This window comes from Eubalaena glacialis, chromosome 3 (assembly GCF_028564815.1).
Source record: "Eubalaena glacialis isolate mEubGla1 chromosome 3, mEubGla1.1.hap2.+ XY, whole genome shotgun sequence".
Classification (NCBI taxonomy): domain Eukaryota; kingdom Metazoa; phylum Chordata; class Mammalia; order Artiodactyla; family Balaenidae; genus Eubalaena; species Eubalaena glacialis.
In genome coordinates this window covers 77,304,748-77,326,743 of record NC_083718.1, presented here as the reverse complement: position 1 = coordinate 77,326,743, position 21,996 = coordinate 77,304,748, and the positions used below count along the sequence as shown (strand labels likewise).

Here is a 21,996-nt window from a genome sequence, read left to right as displayed (position 1 = left end):
TCTTCTCCTGAAGTAAGCCCTAACTTCTCACTATCCCAAGAGAGGGTACTGGCATTGGAAATCTGAGTTACCAGAGGTGCCACTCACACCTTTGGCTTTGTTCTTAGAATCTAGGGCATCCTTGAACTGGGAGGCAGCTCTGGCCAAAGTGGTACCAATGGGCTCAATATCATTATGTCAACCTCTCCTTCATCCTTTCTGCTTAAGAAGGCCTGCAAAACTCTCTGGAACACACATGAAAACCATCATTTATGCTTAAGAATAAATGTTTGGGTGTCTAAGAAATAGCTATTCTTTAATTGAATGCCTAGTACGTGTCAAGTGCCACAGAAATCTCTGATTCTAACAAGACTATACAACAGATATTATTCCTATTTTACATGTGAAAGACCAAGGTTCAAAGAAATTAAATGCAGCACCCAAGAGCACAACTCAACAAAAAAGAGGAGGATCAAGGATTCTAATGTAGGTCTGTCTCCAAAGCCCATGCTCTTTCCACAGAACCTCCCCTGGAATAAAGCTTGCTAATGACCCCTCTGGTAATAAAATTATTTAATTTGGAAATAGCTTAAAGGAGTAGAGTACCATTAAGACTGAAGAAGAATCCAACTAGAAAATAAAATATATATTAAAAAAATTTTTTTTAACTTGATTGAACAGAAAGATGCAAGTTAGCAAGCTTCCTCCAAAAACATGAGATTCCTATTATTAAATTTTAGGAAGAAATTTGCTCAGATTTGTCCTTCCAAAGTAGGCTTTTCATCAACAAATTATATGCTTCAAATAACAGGGAAAGTGGATGATAGAATTCCATCTAAGAAACAGGGATCTGACTAGAATAGAGAAGGCTTTAATAGGAGACTAGAGGGACCCAAGACGTGACCAAGAGGGTGGAGCTAGGTTGAAGGAGCTCTTGACTCTTAAACTGAGGAATCCCTGTGCAATCTGCAAACAGGTAGCATCACTTTAACATTTATCCTAGGCCCTTGCCTCTCTGCTTTCATCACTGTGTCCCTTGACGGGGCTGCTGGTACAAACATCTCTCTTTGGGTTCTCATGCATCTTCATGGGGGGTAGGGGGGAGATGGTAAGCTATTTCTCTGGCATTATATAGAAGGCGTAGGAAGAAGTCAGTCTAGCCTGGAATATGGGAGGCTTGGCCTTCTTAACCTTCCCCAAAGTTGACATCAACCTTCCCCCTCTCTAGACACATTGGGATTAGTTATTAAATCCTGTCTCTCCAAGCATGGGGAAACCATAGCAGAAGGAAGAAAAATGAAGAACTAGATTAAACCATGGCACAAAATGACTATAAGTGACACCATACCCTAACCACCCCTACCCCCTGCCAAAATAAACCCTCTCAGCACCTCTCAATTATTTTAGTATCTTCCTGCTCACCTGCAGAGTGCCTCATACTGTGAGGCATTCCAGAACCACTCTTCACATGGCAGTGACCTCACTCGTCTGCTGTCGGTCGGAGCAGAACCTGCTCTCAGACTCATAATGCTGAAGGTGACCTTGAAAATGGACTGGCCGCTCCATGCTATGATGTTCGTGGGAGCTGCCAGATTAGAGCTACCCTGCAAGGCATATGTGTGATTTTCTAGCCATCTTTCTGGAGACCTTAAATTCATCTAAATGGAGAAAAGAAAGAAACAAATATTTGAGTGCCTACTATGTGCCCAACCCTGTTCTAGGCTCTTTTAAAAACATTTAATTCTCACAGCTTTGCAGATGCTTTTATCCCATTTTAAAGATGAGGAAACCTGAGTCTCAGAGAGTTTAAGTAACTTGTCCCAGGGTGAACAGCTAGTACATTGGAAGTTGAACGTCTAGCCCTGAGTCCTTCTGATTCGAAAATAAGTGCTATTTCTATAATATGTTGCTTTTCTGGGTGATTCTGACTGTAACTTTAATGGTAGGAATTTCAGCCATTATGGTAAAGCAGGAAGAATTATTTTGAGCAAAGAACCTTGTGGGGCCCCTCATTTCAAGCTACACGAGTGTCCTACATCCTGGGTGTGTCAAGTTCCCCTTCTGATTCAGGGGCCATGTTATAGCCTGTGCCGCCCAGCAGGGGGCAGACTGGCTCCAGCCAGCAAAACAGGGAAGAGGCTCGGTCAGAGCAGAGTTTCTCAACTTTGACACTACTGACAATTGTGCCGCGTTGTTCTTCGTGGTAGCGAGAGAGGAGGGCTGTCCTGTGAGTTGCAGGATGCCTGGCAGCACCCCTGCTCTCTGCCCACTAGGTGCCAGTAGCAACCTCAGTCGTGACAACCAAAAATGCCTCCAGACCTTGCCAGATGTCTCCTGGGGATGGCGGCGGCAAATTGAGTAGCCCTGTGTTAGAGGACAGGGAGATATTGGAACATAGGATTCTAGCAGAAGGGTAACCACTATTCCTGGGGCTCGAGAAGCTCTTCAGCTGCTGAGGACAAAATAAGAAACATATAGGCAATGGAAGAGATTTAGATTAAGTGTAACAAAGACCTTCTTGACAGTGAAGGCAATTAGGCAATAAAATTGGGTATCTCTGGAGAACTGTGAAACCTCTTCAGAGATTTTTCAGATGAGGAGACCTTCACTTGCATAAACGAAATGTAAAGACAGTAGAACATTATAACCTCTCAGAGGACCTTGAGTTTCCACCTTGTTTTTTTTTTTTTTTTTTACCACTTTTTAGAAACAGCTTTATTGAAGAGGTGTACGTTTACATGTCATACAATTCACGTATCCTGTAGTTTCGTGATTTTTAGTAAATTCAAACAGTTGTGCAAGCATTACCACAGTCTGGTTTTAGGACACTTCCATCATTCTAGAAAGTTCCCCATGCCTGTGCCCATCCCAGCCCCATGCAACCAAGGATCTGCCTTCTGTCTTTATTGTTTTGCCTTCTCCAGAAACTTCATATAAATGGAGTCATACAATATGCAGTCTTTGTGGGGTCTGGCTTCTTTCGCTCAGCATAATGTGTTTGAGGTTAATCCATCTTGTTACTAAATATCAGGTATATTTTAAAAACAGAAACATGGATGGAGAGCAGAGCGGAGTAGGACTGACTTGGGGGAATGCAGTTAGCCCAGGAGGGCTGTCCTTGTACAAGCCAGAGGCTGGGCCGGGTCGTGGGGAATGTGGGCCGTGGACTTGCACAGACCCCGGGTATAATTCCTTCTCTCCGCTCACCTGCTGTATTAGTTGGAACAAATTACGTGGTCTCACTCTAAACCTCTGATTCTCCTCTGGAAAATTTGATCCACCTTGTTTTTGACTGTTGACAGTTTTCTCTTTGTAGGAACCAAACACAACAGCCTTTCCAATTCAGACTTCCCCCTTCATCCACAGGGACAGCCCGGGGCATTGTGATTGCCACAGGAGACTCCACGGTGATGGGCCGAATTGCCTCGCTGACCTCCGGCCTGGCAGTGGGCCAGACCCCCATTGCTGTGGAGATCGAACACTTCATCCCTCTGATCACAGCAGTGGCCATCTTCCTCGGTGTCACTTTCTTTGGGCTCTCGCTTATCTTGGGCTACTCCTGGCTGGAGGCTGTTATTTTTCTTATTGGCATCATTGTGGCCAACGTGCCTGAGGGGCTGCTGGCCACCGTCACCGTGAGTAGCTAGGGTGGAATATGGCCCCAGGGCAGACAAACAACCCCAAGGAAATGAAATCACTAGTACCTCTTTCGTGGCTGAACCTCTCCAGTGCAGAGTACTCTGATGCGTATACAGATGTCAAATCATTGAGCTCCCGAATTACACTGACTTCCTTCACCCTTATTTTCTGGTGCCTTCTCTCTTTAATGAGAAAAGAAGTGAGTTACGATGCAGAAAGCATAGATTAGCAATCAATCACCGGGAGTGAGTTCCTGTCCTGGGTGTACTGGCTGGTGAACCTGGCCAACTCACTGCACTCCAGGCCTCAATTTATTCATTGGTTCATAGAAGAAGATTAATTTAGGATTATAGAATCTTACTGGAAAGGACTCCCAAGCCCATATAAATTCAACCTTTCAACCAATGCCGAATATCCTGTATAAAATCTGTAGGCGATGATGATGATTTCTAGTCATGGGAAGCCCACCCCTTTTTATCTGACCTCATTTCATTGTTGGATTGCTCTAGTTAGATTTCATTATGTTGGGCAGACATATGATTCCCTGTTTGGTCCCAGTTTTCCCATCTGAAGAAATACAAAATAAGTCAAATCTCTCTCTTCTACAAACCTACCCTTTAGATCTTTGACAGTAGCCATTATGTCCCCTCAAACTCTCCAGGGGAGAGGTCATATAATCCCTTTTCTCTTAGCCCTTCTTCCTGTGACACGATCTTCAGACCCCTTGTCTTGCGGATCACCTGTTTGGGGTATGCTCTCCTTTATCAATACCCTTCTTAAAATGGAAATGAGAATAATACCCAGGGTGTGGTTGGACTAGCACAAAAACATTAGTACTCATGATATTTTGTAAATAAATAATAACTCCATGATTAGAATTCTGTACATAACCGCAGCCTAAGAATTCATTCGTTTTTAAAACAACCTTGCCCCACACCTGACTTTCACTGGATTTATGGTCAACAAAAATCTTTTGGTTTAAGTGACTTCTCAAGTCATTTTCAGCGCTGCAACAGTCCTTCTCAGTTTCATCATTCTCTCCTCCCCATTCCTTTTTTAAACTACTGGTACAACCCTCCTCCACACAGAGCAACTTATACCACAATCAAAGGTTAGCTCTCACCGTGGTCCCTGGAAAGACTGGACTTGAGAAAGAAGTGTGGCTTGAACTTGAATGGAGAAGAGGCTGCAGAATAGAAAAGATGAAAGGATCGAGGGGGAGAGGAATATTCCAGGAGGAATAGGAGATCATTCTCTATGAGACCCTGGTAAAGGAAAGCACTCTTTTTTTGAAACTCTGCCATAAAGTACAAACCGAAATCACTTTCCTAATTTCCTTTCCCATAGCCACAGATGGGGTTTCTAAAGACTAGGTGGTAACAAAAGGGAAATAAATATAAAAAATTAAAAGAGCAGTAAAAACGATCAGATTTCCAAAAACACAAAGTGCTGTGAGCAGCTGGGCTCTCCTCTCCGTGTCCCCTCTCCCCTGTTCACGGCCTTAGGTGTGTCTGACCGTGACAGCCAAGCGCATGGCTCGGAAGAGCTGCCTGGTGAAGAACCTGGAGGCGGTGGAGACGCTGGGCTCCACCTCCACCATCTGCTCCGACAAGACGGGCACCCTCACCCAGAACCGCATGACCGTCGCCCACCTGTGGTTCGACAGGACCATCTATGAGGCCGACACCAGCGAAGAACAGACTGGTGACTAGTGGCGTTGGCGGTCGGAGAGTGGAAGGATGTGGGGAATGTGATGAGTAACTGAGAGGGCGTGCTGAGTCCAGACAGCAAGAAGGTAGCTGCAAAGTGAGAGGAGAGCAGGGGGGCGTGGAGGAGATGGAATGTTGTCTCTGAGAAGCATCTGGGCGCAGAAGGGGTGTGAATAAACTCCTGCTTTAAGCTCTCCTATCCCTGCTCACTGTTCTGTTCTCTCTCCCTAGGGAATTCATTTGCCAAGGGCTCTGATACCTGGTTTATCCTGGCCCTAATCGCTGGCCTCTGCAACCGGGCTGATTTTAAGGCTAATCAGGAGTACCTTCCCATAGCTAAGGTGTCAGGCCCAAGGGAGTAAAGGGTACCTCAGTATCCAGGGTATAACCTGCCCTCTCCCCTCAATATCTCTTTCCTGGCCCTCGGTGATGCCCCCAGCACCCCTCCCCATTCTGTTCCTCTCCTTGACACCACCGGCAAGCCCAGGTGCCTTGCCTCTCGGGCTCATTATACCAACCCCATCCCTGCAGGGGATGCTTCTGAGTCAGCCCTCCTCAAGTTCATCGAGCAGTCTTACAGCTCTGTGAAGGAGATGAGAGAGAAAAGCCCCAAGGTGGCAGAAATTCCCTTTAATTCTACCAACAAGTACCAGGCACAGAACCAACAAAGGTAGGAAAATAGCAGTGGGGGATGGGCTTGTCATCTGGGGAAACGGGAGTTTTGCCTTTGCCTTTATGTCTGAGCTGTAGAACAGATACGGTGGATAATCAGCACCCCAGTTAGGAGGAAGGTTCACCTTAAGGGAAAGTGGCAAACAGGTAAATGCAGGCATAGATGATAAAGGAAGAGGCATTCAGTCATAAGCAGACTTGAGGCTATGCCACTTGTGCAGAGAGCAAGTCATAAAGTGCGCTCTGAAATGTCCATAGGCAGCAAAGCCTGGCTGGGGAAAGTCACGTTAAAGGCTAGCTGGGGAAAGTCACGTTAGAGGCGTCTCTGTGGCAACTGTGAAATTTGCTGCTGCAGAATATGTTGGATTTGCCAGTCACTTCCCTGAGGCATCTTATCTCACTAGTCATCAAATATTTCTTTTCATTCCATGCCTGCAGTTCTAGCAGCTGCTGTCAGGTAGGTGGTCAGGGCTTTCCAGAGTGTTTGCGAAGCTGTTTTCCCAGGGCCATTTTGTCCATGATCCAGGGAGGACTGACAAGGGAAGGAGAAATGCTGAGGGAGGGACAGTAGTGGCCCGAACAGTAAAATCCATGTGAGGAACAAGAAACCCAGTACTTGCCTCCCACGTGAGAACCCTGGCACACTGAGGAAAGTGTGGAAAGGAGGGAACGGTGGCATCACCATGATGGGAGCTCTAGCAGCTAAGCTTTGACTTGTACGGGACAATCGTGATTTACTTAGGGTAGTGGAATTCTCCAAATTCATGCACTACCGTAAAGGTCAGACATCATGTGTGGGTAACAGAGAAGAAATTCAACTCCCAAAAGTCAGTTTTGGTTTTGTGTCTTTTTTTTTTTTTTTTTTTAATTTTATTTATTTATGGCTGTGTTGGGTCTTTGTTTCTGTGAGAGGGCTTTCTCTAGTTGCGGCAAGTGGGGGCCACTCTTCATCGCGGTGCGCGGGCCTCTCACTATCACGGCCTCTCTTGCTGTGGAGCACAGGCTCCAGACGCGCAGGCTCAGTAACTGTGGCTCATGGGCCTAGTTGCTCCATGGCATGTGGGATCTTCCCAGACCAGGGCTCGAACCCGTGTCCCCTGCATTGGCAGGCAGATTCTCAACCACTGCCCCACCAGGGAAGCCTTGGTTTTGTGTCTTAAAAAACACATAATAGTGTTCACTTCAGCAGCACATACACTAAAACTAGAACAATACAGAGAAGATCAGCATGGCCCCTGCATGACAGGCAAATTCATGAGGCGGTCCATACTTTTATATTTGAAAGTTGCTTAAGAGAATAGATCTTAAAAGTTTTCGTCACAAGAAAAAACAATTTTTGTAACCAAAAAAAGCCATAATAACAAAATAACAAAAGCTATACAGATCTTTTTAAACCAAATTACCTATATTTTCACCCTGAATGCTGAACGAGTAAAAGTTAAAGAAACAGATTCATAGTTTTTTTGTCTCATCTGACTTTTCGTCAGTGTAATAAGATAGGTCCCCTAGGCCCAAACTGCCAACTTATTTCCACTTTTTCCTGACGTTTAGTGACCTCACTAACCAGACAGGAATTTTGTGCTTGGCAGGGCCCAATTAAAGCCTTCGACTGGAAAGAATTAGGTACCTCTCCTTCCACAAGATTCAAAATAAAAGTAAAACATATCCATGACATTTGATGGGACGTCCAACAAAATAGCAACCTTTCCCCCAAATGACAACGTTAGTGCCTTTTCTGAGCTACTGAATATCAAGTTCAAACAGCAAAATCCTCCTCTGCACCAAATGTGCTCGGCCAGCCTGCAAGCTACCCAGCTCTGGCGGGGCTTGCTTAGGGGGCCAAGAAAACCCCTCTGGCTCCTTTTGCTCCGTACCCAAGAGCAACCTGCCTTAATCAGCTTGTTCTTGGGGCAGTCAGAGGCTCCGGTCTGCAAAGGACATCTTAGCCTGGCGGTCGTTTGCAAGGCCTGGTCTCTTTCCGTCTCTGAGATCAAAATGAAAGGAAGAAGTTTCTCTGTTCTGATATTTCCAGATTTCTCCCATCTTTTTCACCTGTAATTTTCTATCAAGATGTGATGTTTCTGTGTCCAAATTACTAGCTTAAGCAGGTCTTGCTGTCATCTCTGATAATCTCCAATAAATAGTCAACAAAGAGGTTTTAAGTGCTCAGAAAATTTTTTAAAAATTTTTTTACAGCTTTCTGCTTACGTGAGTTAAGGTTTTCCCTCTTAACTGCTTAAGCATATTTTGAATATAACAGTTTTGGGAAAGTTTCCAAAGAAGCCGTTTTAACCACATTTTACACCCAGGTTTCCCACCCGGCTTCTCCTTGGGCCAGTACAGTCTGGTCCCCTCGGTACCACAGGCTCAATTCCTCTCAATGTGCTGATTTTGTTACCCAACAGGCTATGTAGCAGGAATTTCCTGTCGATCATAAGAGGAAACCCAGAGACAGCTCCTTTTCCCAGATCAGAGATCACAGGAAAATGAAAAATGAAACTGATCTTATTTCTCTGTCCTCAAGTGGTCTCCTCAGGTTCCCTTCCTGACTACGCCCTCCCCTCCCCAGCTGAGCCACAGGGACCCCCAACTCGCACCGTCGAGCCCCTCTCAGGGGCCGTGCCGTGTTTCCAGGCAACAGGGGGCTAGAATGGCTAACCAATTTTTGCATTGTGCTTCACAGTTTTCGATATATTCTTTTTTTTTTTTTTTTGGTTTTGAGACGTGTTCTGTTTATTGGTAAAAAAAAATCATAAACACAAAATAACAGTATATTCAACATATAAACAAAATTATTAAAGATGTGATTATACAAATTTTACTGGCAACACTTGGAAAACAGTTTATTCATCAGTCCCAAAAATGAACATAAAAATATAAGAAGCAACCACAATTCAGTGTCAAACTAAACAAGTCAGAATGCCTAAAGAGTTTGGTAACTCAAAGTGAATAGATAACTTTATTCTTTTGGGAAAAAATAAAAGACAGTATTAATAAAAACAAAGCAACAATCATAAATTTTAAGTAGACTTCATCACTAAATATGTGATGACAGAGTTAACAAAGAACTTAGAGCATAGGTTGGTTAAGAGAGCATGTTCTAAAGTGAGTCTATTTGGGTTCTTTCCTTGACAGCCTCTACTTTCTAGCTGTGTGATTCTGATCACAGCTTAACCTTAGTTTTGTCATCTATAAAATAAAGAAATTGATAGTACTACTACAGGGTAGTAGCTGAGAGGATTAAATGACAATTCATGTAAAGCACTTGGAACAGTGGCTGGCACATAGTAAGTGCTCAATAAGTGTTGTTATTACTATTTGTCCTAATCCCGTCCTTCAGGCTCAAACAACCGTGGTAAAGAACTGTCAGTGTTTTTCAATATATTCTTTACAAATACTATCTTTCTTTTATAAAAACCCAATGAAGTGGGCAACGCAGAGCCTTTTACATTTTATCAAAGGAGCTAAGGTTTGGAGAGGTTAAGTGGACTGACCTGAGGTCATAAAGCTAAGAAAGCATTCCTGCTGGCCCTAGAGCACAGATGTTTGACTCTAAGTTTTCTTCCCTGTCTACTCTGCTGTCTCTGTGGCCCCATGACTTCTGCTTCTAGCCACCCAGGCAGAGAGGAAGCAGGAGGGGAGAGTGCCTGGGCTGCCCTTAACGTCCAGTCTGGCTGAGAAGATAACAGATTCCTGTGCAAATAATACCAAGCTGGGGGTTCCTGCAAGGGAGGAGGGGTGGGCTCAACCAAAGGTCAGATCTGGCTGGCGGGAGGGGGGCTGCGCTGGTTTAGGGGACAAAGGAAATGGAGGTATGACACAGCTTGCCTGTCGGCTTTACCCTCAAAAACCTTACCCTTGCTTTTTTGCCCCAACTCTCGCTCTCTCCTCCTATTCCTCTCCTCTCCCTAGATGTCCATCCACCTTCGGGAGGACGGCTCCCATACCCACGTACTGATGATGAAAGGGGCGCCTGAGAGGATCTTGGAGTTTTGCTCTACTTACCTTCTGAAAGGGCAGGAGTACCCAATGGATGATGAAATGAAGGAAGCCTTCCAGAATGCCTACTTGGAACTGGGAGGTCTGGGGGAACGCGTGCTAGGTGAGGGGGCTGTGGGAGAAGCCTTTGAAGAGTGGCATCAAAACAGTCATTATTTGTGGGGTGAAATATCTAGGAGGTTGGGGCGAGCAGGCTAGAGACATAGACAGTGGAATGACGACTGGTCCTTTCTTCTGTCTCTCTCCAGGGTTCTGCTTCTTGAATCTGCCGAACACTTACTCCAAGGGACTCAAGTTTAACACCAATGAAATCAATTTTCCCATGGATAACTTTTGTTTTGTGGGGCTCATCTCCATGATTGACCCTCCCCGAGCTGCAGTGCCTGATGCCGTGGGCAAGTGTCGGAGTGCCGGGATTAAGGTAAACACTGGAGCATCCTAGATGTCCCTCACTTATAAACTGGACCAACAGTAGAAAACCTCAGACAGAGTAGGTTCTTGGTTTAACTGAACTGATTTCTGCTTCCCAAGCTTGCGAGTTGCAGTCTTAAGAGAGAACTTAATAATAAGTGTCCTCTGTAGTTAGAATCCTGCCTTGCATTGAACATTAGAATCACCAGGGGATGAACACAACATTGTAGATCAACTATACTTCAATAAAATTAAAAAATAAAATGGGATCACCAGGGGAGCTTTAAAAATCTGATGCCTTGGCCATACTCCAGACCCATTCAACTAGAAACGCTCAGGGTGGGACCCAGGCATCTGTATTTGTAAAAACTTTCCCAGAGATTCTGATGTGCAGACAAATTTGAGAACCATCACCCTAGGACAGTGCTTCTCAAACTAATGTGCATGTGAATCACCTGGGGGTTTTGTTGGAATGCAAATCCTAATTCAGTAGGACTAGGACACCCCAAGATTCTGCATTTGTTAACACGCTCCCGGCTGATGCCATTGCTGCTGGTCTGCAGGCCACACTAGGATAGCAAAGTGGTAGAAGGTGTCATATAAATGTACTGCTGGATGGGTTGTAAAAAGGGTGAGGCCAAGAGGGCTGGGGGCCTGGAACAGGCACTAGTGAGAATGAGAGATTGAGAGTTGGGGGCCCTCAACGGATCTGACTTCAGGGTGAGCAGCTGCCCTAACAGGTGTACGTCCAGGAGTAAAAGCTAGAAACCAAAACGAAGTGGTCCAAGAGTAAAACACAGCTGCAGAACAAACCCAGAGATGGGAATTCCTCTTTAATCAGGGTGGGCTTTGGACTTCATGGGATAGCAGCAGTAAAATTCCTCTAATTCTGAGATGTTCTGTATCCCACATTTCAAATTCTAAGACTCCTATACATCTTCATAGATTAGGTATTGTCACCTTCCCTGCTCATACCTGATATTCTGGGAATATCTGGGAGGGCAGGTTGGAGGGGGTGGGGCTAGATGTATTTAAGGAGAACTGGATGCTGTCTGTTAGAGATGGCTTCATCTTGACCTTTGACCATTGGCAGTTTGTCTCGTGGCAGCCTGGGCTACACTAAGTACAATGATTGGTCACTACAGTGGGAACCAAGGAATGGATATAGGAAATTATTCTGAGTGAATTCCCTAATTACTACAAGATGTTTGGGGTGGTACAGTTCTTTGCGGAGACAGCATTATTATAACACGTCTGCATAGGATAACCACATATCTTGATACTCCTCCGTGGTTCTGTAAGGTACCACGTCGTACATACTGTGGGAGATAAATGGAGAAGGGGTTCATTTGCATTTTCTCAGCTTTGAGGTGGGCTGCCAGCATGAGGAATAACATTGTGGTTATTATTGTGCATTGTGCTATTGCTGTGCACATAATAACACAGCCTAAAATTTATCTCATCTGGGAATTTATGGATCCCTTGAGCAAGAAGGAGAGTTACAATTGTGCCTACTGTTGGGGGGGAGGCCCAGCTAGGAGACAAAGAGGTAATTTGAGCCAGGTGGCCTGCCAGAGCAGGACACGGTCACGGCCTGAGGCAGAGCAAGCTGTGATAGGTAACGGTGGAGGAGGATTCCGGCTGGCCTGGAGCTGACACCTGAAGCAGGAGGCCTGGTGCTTTCTGGGCCAGCCCTTGTTCTGGGCACAGGTTTACATTTTAATTTCTTACTTCTTCTGGACCTGAAGCTGACAGAAATTTGGCAGACTTGGTAAGGAATTTTGAATCACCCCCTTTTCCCTCTAGGGAAATGTAAGATGTACACATGAGGCCATCCTTCAAGGAGGACAAAATGTAATGGTTATACAGGGGGTTGTCCCATAGGGGAGACCCTTCCAAGGTCAACTCCAAAATGGTGTTGATGCCAAGCTGATGGATGTGATGAGGCTGCTGAAAGAGGCTGGCAAAGTTTTTACAATTGACTGTGGGACTGGTATTTCTCAGAGCCACGTGTTCAGACCTTTTGGAACAAACTTAATTTTAAAAAACTAAAATAGGACTTCCCTGGTGGCGCAGCAGTTAAGAATCCGCCTGCCAAAGCAGGGGACACGGGTTCAAGCCTTGGTCCGGGAAGATTCCACATGCTACGGAGCAACTAAGCCCGTGTGCCACATCTGCTGAGCCTGCACTCTAGAGCCTGCGTGCCACAACTACTGAGCCCACGCACTGCAACTACTGAAGCCCATGCACCTAGAGCCCATGCTCTGCAACAAGAGAAGCCACCACAATAAGAAGCCCACGCACCACAACAAAGAGTAGTCCCTTAAACTGTATTCTTAAACTGTATTGCAAAATTGTCAGTCTTCCCTCAAGTAATCTATAAATTTGATATGATTTCAATAAAATCTCCACAGGAAATTAAAAAAAAAAAAAAACTAAAATAAGGGACTTCCCTGGCAGTCCAGGGGTTAAGACCGCCCTTCCAGTGCAGGGGGCGCGGGTTTGATCCCTGGTTGGGGACCTAAGAGCCCACATGCTGCCTGGCATGGCCAAAAAAAAAAAGAACAAAAAAACTAAAATAAAATGATGCCATCCTATTTGCCACTACCTGAGGCCCTTAGTAGTACGAAGATACTTGGCCCCTGCTATGAACGCAGCCCCCTCTAAGAACTGCAGCTGAGCCGTGAGGGCCTACAGAATGGTCACCAACACTGGACCGTTTCTCTCAGATGGGTCTGATCTGGGGGAAGAGAGTCCAAGGGAACAAGAGGGCAGCTGGCAAGACTGCGTGGGAACACCAGAGGTACAGTCAGCACCGAGAAGTTGGAAACGAAATTCCTTTAGTACTTGACAAATTCCAGAAACTACTAGATGCTCTTTACTTCAAAGGGAGCCATTCTTTGTAGAACTGCGCTTCTATTGTATGTATGCATCTCAATGTTCTGTGAAATTGTGTCCTAGGAACTCACTCTTGGGGTGACTGACTTTGTTTTTATTTCTCCGGCCTGGCATGGAGGTGATACTTCCAGAAACTACTGTAGATCGGCCCATCTGAGTGGTCAAGCTGGGCTAGCTACCACACATGTCCTACAGGTCATTGATGAACCAGTAGGAAACGTTCAGGGCACTGTAAGCCTGGAAAGGCATCACTGAGGGCTCAATCTGAACCACCTCTGGAATCTTCTAATCTTCTGTGCAGTTCCCTCTAAGATCCTCACCAGTTACCTTGTGCCCCACAGACCGAGCTTGGTGAGGCCCCAGTGACCCACAACCAAGCCAGGGCACTTGAAACCAGTGGTGTGGGTAACTGCTCACCGCACACCTTTCCTGAGTCTCTGGTAATCCCAGCTTAGTCAGCACTCCTTCCAGCAAGCCGTCTATGCCAGTGTGGAATGAGGAGGGCTCATGGGAAAACTCCTTCGAGGCTTATTTCCACGCTCTGGAAGTAAGCAGACTGACCTTTCCAGGACCTCTGCTCTTAGTTCAGCCACAGTCAGATAGTTCCCTTCTCCCTCCCACCAGAGCCTGAGAATTATGTGCTTGGAGGACACTTGGGAACCATGGGCAGTGGTTCCCAGGAAGCGATCCTTCCTTCATTCTGTAATTGCTTGTTGATGGATTACTATGTGCTAGGAATTATGCTAGGGCTGGAAACTTAACAAGGAATCATAGGCACAGCCCCACTCTCTCCAGCAGGGGAGACAGACAGACAAGCCATCACACAGAGATGTGAGGAGGACTAAAAGAACAGAAGGCTAGAAGAGCACAGAGCACGAGCACCTGATCTTTGGGGAGGAAAGGGACAGGACTAGGGCTGGCCCCAGGTATCCAGAAAAGGGCTGGAGGGCTTCCCTGGTGGCGCAGTGGTTGAGAATCTGCCTGCTAATGCAGGGGACATGGGTTCGAGCCCTGGTCTGGGAAGATCCCACATGCCGCGGAGCAACTGGCCCCGTGAGCCACAGCTGCTGAGCCTGCGCGTCTGGAGCCTGTGCCCCGCAACGGGAGGGGCCGCGATAGTGAGAGGCCCGCGCACCGCGATGAAGAGTGGCCCCCGCTTGCCACAACTAGAGAAAGCCCTCTCACAGAAACGAAGACCCAACACAGCCAAAAATAAATAAATAAATAAATAAATAAAGTAGCTATTAATTAAAAAAAAAAAAGAAAAGGGCTGGAACCCAGGGGCACGAGGAGGCAGTGGGAAGAAGAAAGGTAGACTGAGGACCGAAATGAACGAGGGCCTAGATGAAATTTTGCTAGGCAGATGGATTATTCAAGACGTTCCTTTATTACCACTGTTCTGCGGGTAGGTGTTTCTGTCTTTGAGCTTAAAGAGTCAGAATAGCTTCTGGAGCAATTAAATGAAATTCTGAATACAGTAAATACACCCAAATCCCTGATTTATTCCTGGGAAAACTAGAGCTCAAATTGTCCTGTGTTTTATGGTCTGATGGCCCTGACCCACTCCCATGGGTTGAAGCCACCATAGCAAGATTTTTGATTAACAGCACAAGTTCTTGAGAATGAGCTACTTAAACCCCTGTGGAATGAAAGCAGTGATCTGTTAGTTCTGAGAGAGAGAGGTGAAGGACCCGGGACCTCCCTGAAGATGATTCTGCTCCTTTTCCCTCCCCTTCCAACCCAGGTGATTATGGTAACAGGGGATCATCCCATTACAGCCAAGGCCATTGCCAAGGGTGTGGGCATCATCTCAGAAGGCACCGAGACAGCAGAGGACATTGTTGCCCGGCTCAAGATCCCTGTCAGCCAGGTCAATGCCAGGTGAGATCCCTGAAAGAACTCAGATCTGCCATTTTTTTCCCTCCATCTTTAGCCTGCCTCACCCACTAACATTTTCGGAGGTTCTTTCTATAGGTAGGATGTGCAGAGTTTACTTACTGCAAAGTAAAACATAATAGGAAAATGACCAAGCAACTATGTCAGTGGGTTTTCCGATGAAGGTGGGACAAAGAAGGAGGTAGAGAAGAGGGAGGAGGAGGTGGGAAAGGAGGGAAGGAATGCAATGTGCCAATCTGGGGACAGTGCGTGGCTGGGGACAAGTGAGGAGATGGGGTTGAAAGGAGAAACAAGGAGGTTATAGCAAAGATGGCTTAGAGGGCACCAGGACACCTGGTGAATTCTCAACACTCTGAACTAGCCTTTTGAAATTCCTCTCCCTCAGGGATGTCAAAGCCATTGTGGTGCATGGCTCAGAACTAAAAAATATGAACTCAGAGCAGCTTGATGAGATCCTCCAAAACCACACTGAGATCGTGTTTGCTCGGACCTCCCCCCAGCAGAAGCTCATCATTGTAGAGGGATGTCAGAGGCTGGTAAGGGAGACCAAGGAGGCTTGGAGAATCTGGAGGGAATCACGTGGCACAGCCCAGCCCCAAACCAAGCATAGGAATGTGTGGGCTGGGCTAGAGGAGGCTCCAGAGAGCATCCCATCGTGAACCCCTGAGACAGGCATCCATCTGGGGGCTCCCTGTGAGTTTTGTTATCTCAGGAGGTGCAGGAGAAGGAAGGGCCAAGAGGCCTAAACCAAGCATGATTACATCAAGAAACAAGGGATGATGGAATCAAACTGACCTTTGGGATGGGTCCTGAATCTGACACAATAATTATTTCACTCCCTCTGTGTTTCACCCAGGGAGCCATTGTGGCGGTGACAGGGGACAGGGTGAACGACTCCACCGCGCTGAAGAAGGCAGACATCGGCATTGCCATGGGCATCGCTGGCTCTGATGTGTCTAAGCAGGCAGCCGACATGATCCTGCTGGACGACAACTTTGCCTCCATCGTCACAGGAATGAAGGAGGGTGAGGAAGCAGGGTGCCCAGGGTAGGGACTTGGCCCTCAGACTCAGGTGAGAGTCGGTATACATTATTCTCATTCCCTTTGCCCATCCTCCAACCTCCTGTACAGACTGGGAGAAATCACTGTAAGTCAAAATTTTGCAAATTAGATTCAGCTGGTACTTAGAACATCACTATCTGGAGCCCTTATGAGATTGGAGGAAAGTCCAGATTTTCTAGGGAGAGTGGGGCTCTAGTGCAGCATAGCATTGTTTTTCTTCTCTCATGGGGATTCAAGTGGGTCTACAGTAAGTTTCAGGGTGTAGCTATACCGTGAGACTACTCTGTACTCCACAACCTCAGGAGGACTTTCTAGCAACCTGTTGTCTGAATGATGTTGACATGTCAAGATCAGCTGGAGCCTGATCTATGAATTGACTGCATGAGCTAAATTAAGCCCCATCTTTCCCAGAGACAATACCCATTGGCGTACAGGAGAACCCCAGAATTCTGCTTCCCAGGCTCCCTGATTTCTGATTTCTGCCTGGAGCTATGTTATTAAAATCTATGACAATCCACATAATAGTAATAGTTAACATTTTATTTAGACCTTGTATGATCCTCAGTATTGAGACCTTGCATGATCCTCAGTATTTTATATCCACTCAATTCAATAAACTTTCTGAGTATCAACTATGTACCAGGCACCATTCTTGATGCTGGGGTTACTACAATTGGGAATAAAAACACACATCCCTGCCCTTGTGTAACTTAATTTCCAGTGGAGACAGACAGACAATAAAGTAAACTGAACAGTATAATAAAAGAAGACAAGTGCAATGGAAAAAAATAAGTAAAGCAGGGAGTGGAGGGAGGGATGACGATATTAGAAAAGGTTGTCAGGGAAGGACTCAAGCCATCTTGCAAGGCAGGAGGAATGAAGGTGAGGGGTGCCCAAGATCACAAGCTAGTTATGGCAGAAAATGGAACTGGAACCCAAGCCCAGGCTCTTTCCACTTCAGACTTTTATTTAAATTGAAGTATAGTTGATTTACAATGTTGTGTTAGTTTCTGGTGTATAACAAAGTGATTCAGATACAGATAGATACATACATACATATATGTGTATATACATATATATACATATATATTCTTTTTCATATTCTTTTCACATTATAGTATATTACAGGATATTGAATATAGTTTTCTCTGCTATACAGTAGGACCTTGTTGTTTATCTGTTTTACATACAGTAGTTTGTACCTGCTAATCCCAAACTCCTAATTTATCTCTTCCCTGCCTCCCCCTTTTCCCCTTTGGTAACCCTAAATTTGTTTTCTATGTCTGTGAGTCTGTTTCTGTTTTGTAAATAAGTTTATTTGTATCATATTTTAGATTCCACATATAAGCAATACCATATGATATTTGGCTTTCTCTGTCTGACTTACTTCACTTAGTATGATAACCTCTAGGTCCATCCATGTTACTGTGAATCAGCCTTAATCTTCTAATGGCTTTTGTATGGGCATTCTCAGACATCTCTAAGTATTAACAGGCCCCACCCTGCTTAATTTTCAGAGATCAGATGATAGTAGCCATGTTGAACCCAAGAACAAAGAGTATACAGATATGGCACTTTAATAAATCATGGCTCTAATTAATAGTCACACAATTTAGAAACAAAACTGGGGCTGCCAAGGCCTAAGACCTTCGGACCCTTTCATGGACTGCGACACTGCTTTGTAGTGGTCTCTCTGTCCAGGAGCTGCTTTGTGGGAGGTGTGAACTCTCTGTGCTTCTCACAGAAGGTTGACCATCCTTCCCAGGCCGCCTGATCTTTGACAACCTGAAGAAATCCATCGCCTACACCCTGACCAGCAACATCCCCGAGATCACCCCCTTCCTGCTGTTCATCATCCTCGATATCCCCCTGCCTCTGGGCACCATAACCATCCTCTGCATTGACCTGGGCACTGACATGGTGAGGACTAAGCTGGGATCCAGCTCATGGAACTCCTGTGAAATGGACTGAGGAGTAGGAAAAATCTGTGTCCAGGGAGAGGGGCAGAGCTCGAGTTAATTCTGAGTTTCCTTCTGAACTGTGTGTTCCCTGTCACTTCCACCCTCCATCCTCCAGGTCCCTGCTATCTCCTTGGCTTATGAGTCAGCTGAAAGTGACATCATGAAGAGGGCTCCACGGAATCCAAAGACTGATAAGCTGGTGAATGACCGTCTCACTGGCATTGCCTACGGACAGATTGGTGCGGCCAGAGGAATGAGGGGTGAAGGGAGCGGGGAGCGGCTGCACCGGCGTGGCCACTGGACCAATCTTGGTTTGGAAGTCAGGGAGATATTTTCTTAACAACAAACTGTGCTGGGCCCTGGGACACAAAAAAACATTGATCTCTGATCTGCCCTTGACTTAAGAGTCTAGTCAAAAAGGAGCAAAAATACATAAAATGATGGCAAGTTGTTCTCCAAGTGCCAAATGAGTATAGGTAGGACATACTGCAAGAGTACAAAGCAAGAGGACTCACCAATCTTGAGGACAGTTGGAGAGGCCTTATGGAGGAAACAGGACTTAAACTTGGTGCTGGAAGATAGGGTTTAGACTAATAAATGGATGGTCCGGCCTGGGGGCCCGGAGGATACCTGATTGTTGAAGAGTGAATAAACCAGTTTGGTGGCGCGCTTATTCCTGATAAAGAAGTAGTGGAAAATGAGGCTGTGGACACAGGTAGCATTTATAGCGGGGCCAGCCTTGAAAGACATTTGAGCGCCATTAGAGGTCTTTGTCCTTGAGTTGCTAGACACGATAGGGGTACAGGAAAGAGACGGGGACAGAGGAGACAATCCTAATATCTAGAGATGGAAACACATAGAAAAAAAGCACAGATTTAGGAGCCATACCTATGTTTGAATCCCAATTTCACGACCTGTATGACCCTGGACAATGACTGAGTCTTTTTCGTGCTTCAGTTTTCCCACTTATGAAATGTAAATGATAGTTCAGAATTGTTGTAAGAATCAATGTCCACTGGTACCTACACAGTGCACAGATCTGTGGTCAGTAGGTAAACATTAACGTCAGCCATAGCCGTGGTCCAGGCATGAGGGGGTGGAGGTTTTGACCAAGGGAGAGGCAAGGGGCAGATGGGAGAGATGCGAGGGGATGAGAGGACTTGATGAGTGTCCTGGTGTCAGAGAGAATGGACAGGGAGGAGTCCAGCACTCACTCAGTGGGGAGAGGGAATAAATCCCCTCTAAGGTCCTTTCCAGTTTTAAGCTTATATGATTTAAAGATGACTCTAGTTTACAGCTTAGAAAGAAATGGCAGAGTTTGGAGGCAAGTCCTATAGACATGGTGGGATCAGATCATTAATGGCATGAATCTTCAGCAATACAGCTCAGACACACATCAACCCTGCTAGAAGCAAGCCCCAGGCAGCACCCCTTCTATGATCTGCCTTTTGAGATCCTTCTCTGAATCAGGTTCCCCTGACCTGTGACTCTATCACTCACAGGGATGATCCAGGCTCTGGCAGGATTCTTCACCTACTTTGTGATCTTGGCTGAGAATGGTTTTAAACCTACTGATCTGCTGGGCATCCGCATCAGCTGGGAAAATCGATACCTCAATGACCTGGAGGACAGCTATGGACAACAGTGGGTGAGTAAAAGGTAGGGTAGTAGATTGTGACCAGTAAGAGTGAAGAAGTAATGAGGAAGAGTGAGTTTAGCAAGTTTTTGCAGAGTAGGAGAATGGAGGCACCAGGCAGACAGAGATGATTCTCATTTCCAGTCCTACAGGAGCTTTCTAACATTTGTCCTCAATCTCCAACCACATCAGCAAATATTCTTCTCTTTGTTTACGATGACTTCATTTCTGTTAATTCCTACTGTCTGTTGTCTGTCATTATCTTTCTGGGTCTTTTTGGCTTCCTTGGACCTGGAAGTCTACTTTGTCAATCAACTTTTTGGGGATAATTTCTGGTTTTCCAGGTTCTAATCATCATTGTCCCAGAAATGAGTGCTGGGTCCACTTTCACCTGTTATGCTCCTTTTCCAAGGGTAGTCAAAGAGTATGATTTTAAATCTGAAAATGTGTTTTCTTTATATATCTCTTCCTTGTTCTTCTAAGCTTTTTGAACTTAGAGGATGCGTCTCTGTATTAGTCATTCCTAACACCCAAGATGAATAAGGTCCAAACCGAAGCCCTCCAACCAACAATATTTGTTTAAGAATTTTAGTGAATATGCTTGTTTGCATCTGTGAACACTCCCATCTCAATTTCTAAGACAGTGGGAGATGTGACGCCAATTTTTGCTAGAATCATAGGACCATAGAGTTCACACAGTCTACAGAGGACATTATGGTCTACTGGAAAGATTTAGTGACTTGCTTAAAGTCCCACAATGAATCCCTATAACAGTTGGACTAGAAATCTGGACTGATTCCTGCCCGACACTTTCCCACTTCACCATGATGTCTCCAAACCAAACTAACTGCAGGTCTCTCAAAAGTATGTTAAAATCGGGGCTGTTGGAACATTGCCCCTCATACACAGTAGGCTTCCACTATCTGAGCCTCATGAGGCCAACAGATGTCAATGTTCCCAGCTACCAACACTGCTCCAGGGTCCAAAGATGCCCAGAGTCCTCATTGCTATGTACCTTGTCAACATCTCCTCAGTCCTCAGATCAAGCCCCTTGTTAGTTTTATATCTTGATACTATCTCCCTGCTACCAAGATGAAGCTTGACACGTGTTTATTTACAATAAATTAAAGATAATTAATTTGAATTAACGTCAAATTACATCAGCGATGTCTTGAGATATTGCAAAACGGGGTGAGAACAATTGCCCTGCGGAATAAATGCCATAAAGGCAAGGTCTCTGCCTCTTCCACTGCTGTAATCTTCAGATAATTGAGTATAGAGCTGCCCACCCAGGGAGTACCCTACATACTGCTAGATAGCTCCTTATCTTCTAAATACCTCTAGCAGTAATTCCATTGATCACCATTCATTCATTCAGCAAGTATTTGTTGAGCATCTTCTATGCACCAGGTACTGTTTTGTCCCTGGAATATAGTAGTGAACAAAAATGGCCAAGTTACTGCTCTCATGGAGCTCTATTCTAGTTAGGGGCACAGAGTGGGAGGGGAGAAAGATAATAGCCAAATATATAACATATTGGGTCCATGGATTTTAAGTCCAAGTCCAAGAAGTGTTGGAATTGGGATACTAGAGTAGGTGAGATGGAAAGATAAAGACAGTGATCAGAGAGAAAAGAGGTGCTTGAAATTAAAATCACAGAAAAATTGTGGCTATTGGAAAAGACAATGTCTGGAGTTTAACCATGGAAGTAAGCAGCCGGGTGCGGAGTAGAGGATACAGTTGGAGGAGAAGATCAAGACTGTGAGACCATGGTACGGGAAGGATCATCAACATGTATATTTAAATCTCCAAAACCGAGGACAAAGCAGTTAGAGTGATGGTGAGTCAGGAGCTAAATTTTTCAAGTGATGTTGGGAGTGGCTCAGTTTTGGTAGCTGGCTGCAGGGGATAGTGGTGGTATGATCTGATGCACAGAAATGTGCTGACAGGTCTCATTCTAAATTCAATGCTTGGCTCATCGATTTCCAGCCTTTGTTTTCTAATTGTTTAGGGTTCTATATTTCCCTCCAAGTACAACGTTGACCACATCCCGTGAGGTTCTATCTGTACTATCTCATTATTGTTTAGTCCTACATATTTTCAAATTCTTTATTTGATCTACAGGTTATTTATA

General features: G+C 45.3%; 1 protein-coding gene and 1 pseudogene across 1 annotated transcript in view; both read left to right on the top strand.

Annotated features, from left to right (window-relative positions):
- ATP1A4 (ATPase Na+/K+ transporting subunit alpha 4) overlaps window positions 1-21,996 on the top strand; it is a 30,931-nt gene that overhangs the window by 5,323 nt on the left and 3,612 nt on the right. The window contains 12 exon segments of the mRNA XM_061185841.1: window positions 3,346-3,614; window positions 5,124-5,322; window positions 5,559-5,675; window positions 5,859-5,980; window positions 9,912-10,101; window positions 10,247-10,419; window positions 15,052-15,188; window positions 15,589-15,739; window positions 16,060-16,228; window positions 18,031-18,185; window positions 18,342-18,465; window positions 19,729-19,874. Coding sequence (XP_061041824.1) covers window positions 3,346-3,614; window positions 5,124-5,322; window positions 5,559-5,675; window positions 5,859-5,980; window positions 9,912-10,101; window positions 10,247-10,419; window positions 15,052-15,188; window positions 15,589-15,739; window positions 16,060-16,228; window positions 18,031-18,185; window positions 18,342-18,465; window positions 19,729-19,874 — 1,952 coding nt within the window.
- On the top strand, window positions 7,173-7,273 carry LOC133089226 (U6 spliceosomal RNA; annotated as a pseudogene).